General features: G+C 61.1%; 2 protein-coding genes across 6 annotated transcripts in view; one reads left to right on the plus strand and one right to left on the minus strand.

Moving 5' to 3' along the window:
• STKLD1 (serine/threonine kinase like domain containing 1) overlaps positions 1-914 on the plus strand; it is a 23,299-nt gene extending 22,385 nt beyond the window's left edge. For all 4 annotated transcript variants that reach the window (XM_077774629.1, XM_077774631.1, XM_077774632.1 and 1 more), the window contains one exon: positions 500-914. In XM_077774629.1, the coding sequence (XP_077630755.1) occupies positions 500-586 (87 nt within the window). In that variant the 3' untranslated portion in view covers positions 587-914. The remainder of the gene's footprint in view (positions 1-499) is intronic.
• Positions 132-5,127, minus strand: part of REXO4 (RNA exonuclease 4) — a 9,937-nt gene continuing 4,941 nt past the window's right edge. Inside the window, exons 5-8 of one of the 2 annotated variants that reach the window (XM_077774633.1) lie at positions 4,444-4,532; positions 3,060-3,134; positions 2,514-2,588; positions 132-1,869 (exon numbers count right to left, since the gene is read on the minus strand). In XM_077774633.1, the coding sequence (XP_077630759.1) occupies positions 1,714-1,869; positions 2,514-2,588; positions 3,060-3,134; positions 4,444-4,532 (395 nt within the window). In that variant the 3' untranslated portion in view covers positions 132-1,713. Of the gene's footprint in view, positions 1,870-2,513; positions 2,589-3,059; positions 3,220-4,443; positions 4,533-5,127 lie in introns of those variants that run through there. The other variant, XR_013337680.1, reaches the window with a different exon arrangement.

The raw sequence follows: 5,127 nt of genomic DNA on the forward strand, positions 1-5,127 counted from the left end.
CGGGGGGGGGGGGGGGGGAGGGAGGAGACACACATCAGGCCTCCCAACTGCCTCTACAGCTGGATCTGGGCGGCACGGAGCCAGGGGCCCAGAACAAGACATTGTGTGCCAAGTAGGCTTGACCCTGTGTATAACTTATTTATTTTACTTTATTTATTTAAATTCATAGAAAGAGCTCCAGTGGGTGAGGGGCAGAGGGAGAGTGAGCAAATCCCAGGCAGGTTCCACGCTCAGTGCGGAGCCCAATCGCACGACCCTGGGACCATGGCCTGAGCCAGAGTCAAGAGGCACAGGCTCAACCGACAGCCACCCAAGCACCCCTCTGCGTGTATGGTTTTCCTGACTCTTTTCCCATCTGCAACTTCACAGCTGTCTCCGGGCCCCAAAACCTAAAGGGCAGGGACAGACCTCTTCACGGAAGAGCAGAGTTGGTCACAAAAATGCCTTCTCGAAGGCTCTAAGAGCGTCCATGAACTCATGCCTGCTGCTCTCTTTCCAGGAGCTGGTTTCCTACGCAGAGAAGGTGCTCCTAAGGCTGGAGGCTGGCCCGCCGCCCGGCGCTGCGGAACAGTCAGCTCTGCCCTGAGGAGGCAGACACCCCGCAGCCTCCCGCCTCCCCGTACCTCCTCTCCTGCCCTTCCTTTCCTTGTCCAGCCCTGGAGCTGCCTGGTGAGCGGCTCTTCCCTTAGGTCATGGGAGGGGGGTGTCCCCCTCACTCACGCAGACGTGCTGGGGGCAGCTCAGAGGACCGGTGGGGCCCTGGGGGCTCGATTCGGCAGGCTCCACACAGACCTCGGCCCTGGACCCACCAGCGTGGCCCTTGTGGAAAAAGCGGCCCTTCCAGACCACCGTGAACGAGGGAAAGTGTACCCTCCGCGCTCCAGCTCCAGTAAAAGCCTGTGTGTTACATCCTCTCGGTGGGTCCGGGTCTTCCTTGTGCTGTGTCAGCCAGTTTGGTAAAAGCTGGGGTTTTATGCAACGGGTACAACCGGCTGCTCCCAACTCTTCTCACAAAGACCCTCACACCTGGGACACCCCACAGCTAGAGACCAGCACATCTGTCCTGACGGGCACACCTGGGACCCCCCACAGCTGGGGACCGGCACATCTGTCCCAATGGGTACACCTAGGACCCCCCCCCCAAAGCTGGGGACATCTGTCCCGATGGGGAGGGGCACCCGTCTTTTGGGGGAACCACAGTCACCCAGCTCCGACGAGCTGAGCCTCACTTGCCACATTGCGAACCCTGACCTCAAGTTGAAACCTGGCGGGTGTATACATGGGGTGGGCGCGAGGTGTGAGGGAGGAATGGCACCCTCAGAAAATCCCCGAGTCCGAGGGCGGCTGCGCTGAACCCAGAGATAAGGTGAGAGCTGCGCTTACTGTACTGGCTGCGTCGGGCCTGAGTCCAAGAATCTTTCTGTGACCTGTGACCCAAGGCACAGCGGGGGTCTGGCCTCCTCCCTGGAAGAGGCTACCAATCCAGTGGACGCTGGGTGCCTCTGGCCCCTGGGACCTGGTGAATCCAGCACACTGTGGGGATAGCATGTGGCAGGCAGCCCCGACTCGCTGTCGGTCCCCAGGACAGACCCCCACCGGTGCTGCCCACCCCTGGTGAGGGCGCCAGGTCTTGGATCGCAGAGGGAGGGAGCAGTCTCGGCTGCCCCCACACCTTGCCACCAGGACGGTGAACATGTTTCAACAGCTTTGCTGCTACGCGGAGACCCGCGCGGTCCTGTGTGCGGTCACCGCCTGAGGATGGGAGGCGCTGCTGCTGTCCGGGGCCGGGGGGCGCCTGTCCTGTGCCGAACGCTCCCACTCCTTCTTCACCAGGACGTACAGTCTCATGGCCGCCTGGGCATCCTGAATCTAGGGAGCCCAGAACACCACTGTGACTTTCCCAGCAGGCGACAGGCAGGGCGCATGCCACCCGAGCCCTTGAGCCACACCCCGGGGAGGCCGAGGAGAAGGCCAAGCGGAGCACCCCTGTAGGGCCCCGAACCCAGTCGGGCTCTGGCAGCTCAGGTGCCAGCCTGCGGGGAAGAAAGGACCCAGGGCAGGGCAGGGATAGGCGTGCTGCCTCCTGAGGCGTAACAGACAGTGGCCGACGCGACAAGTGCCGACGCGACAAGTGCTGACGCGAGCGGGGCTCCGAGTGGTCGCTGCCTGAGGCCTCCACGGGCCAGCAGCTTGGCGCCAGTAAGTACCCCCTGCCCTGTCGCCAGGGCCCGTCACCAAGGCCCAGGGGAACCACTGGCCTGGGCCGGACGGTTCGGAAAGGCTTCAATCTATATGGGGGCCTTTTTCTCTTGAGGACTGTGTACGACATGACAATTCTCTGTGTTAGCGAGCACCCGGAATTTAACATCCGCTCTGTAAGCCCGGGGCGCCGTTTCATCTTTTATGGACCAGCGGCCTCCTAAAAATAACTTGTTGGGGTCCCAAGAGAGCGCCTTGGCCGCAAGGTCAGGGATGGCCCCCAATCCTGAGGACTGTCGCCCCAGGACACTCACCGAACAGTGCTCTGCCTCCTGCACCCGGAGCCCCAGGATCCTCTCTGCAAGCAGCTTCAGAGACGGCCTCCCACTCTGCCAGGGGACAGTGGACAGCACACGGCCACGCTGGGGTGGAGGCCTCAGCAGGCTGCTCAGCGGGGGTGGGGAGTGGGGGGGGTCACCTACTGAGCCCTGACCCAGGGTACTTCAACATGCCTTTCACCGGAAGTGCCGGGGGCACCGAGGGCACGTGACACCCAGTTCGCCCACACTGCGTGTCTGGCCCCCTCTGCAGCAGACCCGAGGGCGGCTTCCTCTCACAGCCGGGGACCTCACCACAGAGACCAGGACAGCAGGCCCCTGGTTGCACTGACTTTTAAAGGTTAACGTTCACTGAATCTCTGGGGTTTTTGTTTTTTTAACATTTCTTTATAGTTTCCAAAGCTAAAAGGCCCCCCCAAAACCAAACCAAACCCCTTTAACCAGCAAGCCACCAGGGCCCGGAACCGACAGTATGCGAACCCACAGAACTACGACGTACGCAGCCGTGCTCGCGTTAAGTACCTTCACTTGACTCCTGAAAGGTTTGTATTTCTGCGTGTCCCGAATCTTCTTCTTCGGGTGATCGAGAAACAGCACCTGGAAGAAGAGGACCCGGTGACGGTCACGGTGCTGTCAGCGTGCAGAGGTGGCACTTTCTCCCAGCAGCTTCCCACGAGGAGTCCTAGCGTGTAACACAGACGGGGAAGCGGGTACTGATGTGAACTTGGACTTGGGATGGAAAGCTCTCACGCGGACTAAAGACAATGCCTAACGCTAAGAACTGTGTTAATAAAAACACAATCTCTGGGGCGCCTGGGTGGCTTAGTGGGTTAAGCGTCCGACTTTTGCTCAGGTCATGATCTCGCGGTTCGTGGGTTCGAGCCCCGCGTCGGGCTCTGTGCTGACAGCTCGGAGCCTGGAGCCTGTTTCAGTCTGTGACTCCCTCTCTCTCTGACCCTCCCCTGCTCACGCTGTCTCTCTCTCTTTCCTAGAAATAAATAAAACATTTAACAAAAAAATTAAAAAAAAAAAATAAATAAATAAAAACACAGTCTCCAGAACTGGAGACCGACAGCCGTCGGTTACCCGGCAACCACCACGCTCCTGTGTCCCGAGCGGGTGTCGCACCAGCAGGGGCTTCTGGAGAACGTGTGCTCCCAGCTCATCTCGCGACCCCAAGACAGCCTCAGCAGAGAGCCGGACACGAGCGTGCCCGAGTCCCCAGGGACGGTGCAGCCTGAGAAGACGGCGCGGCCCAGCAGGGAGGCGGCACTGAGACTTCCGGTCCTGAGCTGCAGCGGGCCGAGCGCCCGCCGTGAGTTCAGCACTTCCGAGTTATTTTAAAAGGCAACAAAGACCCATGCTCAGCGACACCTGAAACCCCCGAGGGCTCCAGGGCTCCACGACGGGGTGAAGAGCCCCACGCGCACTCGGCCCGTCCCGCGGCTCTCCGAAGATCGGCCGGGACGATTCCACCCACGGCAAGGACGTTCCGGGAGCAGAGGCCGGGCACATGGCCTCCAGGGCACGAGGTGGACCCTCGAGCTCGAGTGCCACCTGCTGTGGTGCGAGAGCTGGGGGAAGGGCGCCTGGCCCCAGGTCTGGGTTTGCACCCAGCTCTGCCACGGGGGTGCTGTGGGCAGATCACTCAACTCACAGAGCCTCAGGTCGACCCCCTGTAAGAGCAGGACCATCAGATGCCTCTTAAAGAACCGGAAACGGCCGACACTCGGCCCAGGAAGAACCGGACCACTGGCATGGGGTGCTGTTTCCGGGGCCTTCCCAACAGAGATGCCATAAGTCCGAGTAATGAAAGTGCCTCCAGGACGCAGTGCGGACCATGGCGGGGATGCGGGGTGGGGGAGGGGCCCGCGGCGGGGGTACGGCCTGCACGAGGCAGTGGTACCTTGAGGTCGTTATGCAGTGCGTGTCCAACTAGAATCCGGCCCTTGAGAATGTCCGCCACTTCCTTCTGAACGACTTCCAGGTTTTCTCCTGATGACCAGAACAGAGAAGTGAATTTTAGCGCCTTGGGCCATGCCAGTGAGCCCCATATCACGCCCTCCATGGCCAGGACGGGCGCAGGGGGCACAGTGGCCTTTCAGAAGCGCTCGTGGCAACCTGACAGTCATTTTTACCGCTGAATCTAGTGAGAACCGGGACTGAGATTTCACACTTTCCAACTGCAGGTAAAGACAAGACGGGTCCTTGGCCGCAGACAGCGAGGAGTGCTCCCCCAGACACCCCTCCAGAGGCAGCCCCACCTGCTCTTCTGGCGGATGCCCTGGGTCCCCACCGTCTCCTGCCACGGGAAGGCTGGGAGCCACTGCGCCCGGCCCTGGACAGGAGGGATCAGGTCCAGGACAGTCCATGCCGAGCAGGTCCCTACTGAGCCTGGAGCCAAGGGGCTGGTTAGGCCGGGGTCCCGCCTGGCTGGTTACTGTGCAGAGGGAGCCTGAGAGGAACAGGGGAAGGGCAGTAGCCTCGCATCTCTAACCTCGGAATCACCTGTGTGACTCCTCCCACACGGCCTGTCCAGCACACCCCCCAGACTCCACCTTCAGGGTGCACCTGGGGTGGGGCCAGGTTC

This window comes from Crocuta crocuta, unplaced genomic scaffold (genome assembly GCF_008692635.1).
Source record: "Crocuta crocuta isolate KB4526 unplaced genomic scaffold, BGI_CrCroc_1.0 scaffold458, whole genome shotgun sequence".
NCBI classification, from domain to species: domain Eukaryota; kingdom Metazoa; phylum Chordata; class Mammalia; order Carnivora; family Hyaenidae; genus Crocuta; species Crocuta crocuta.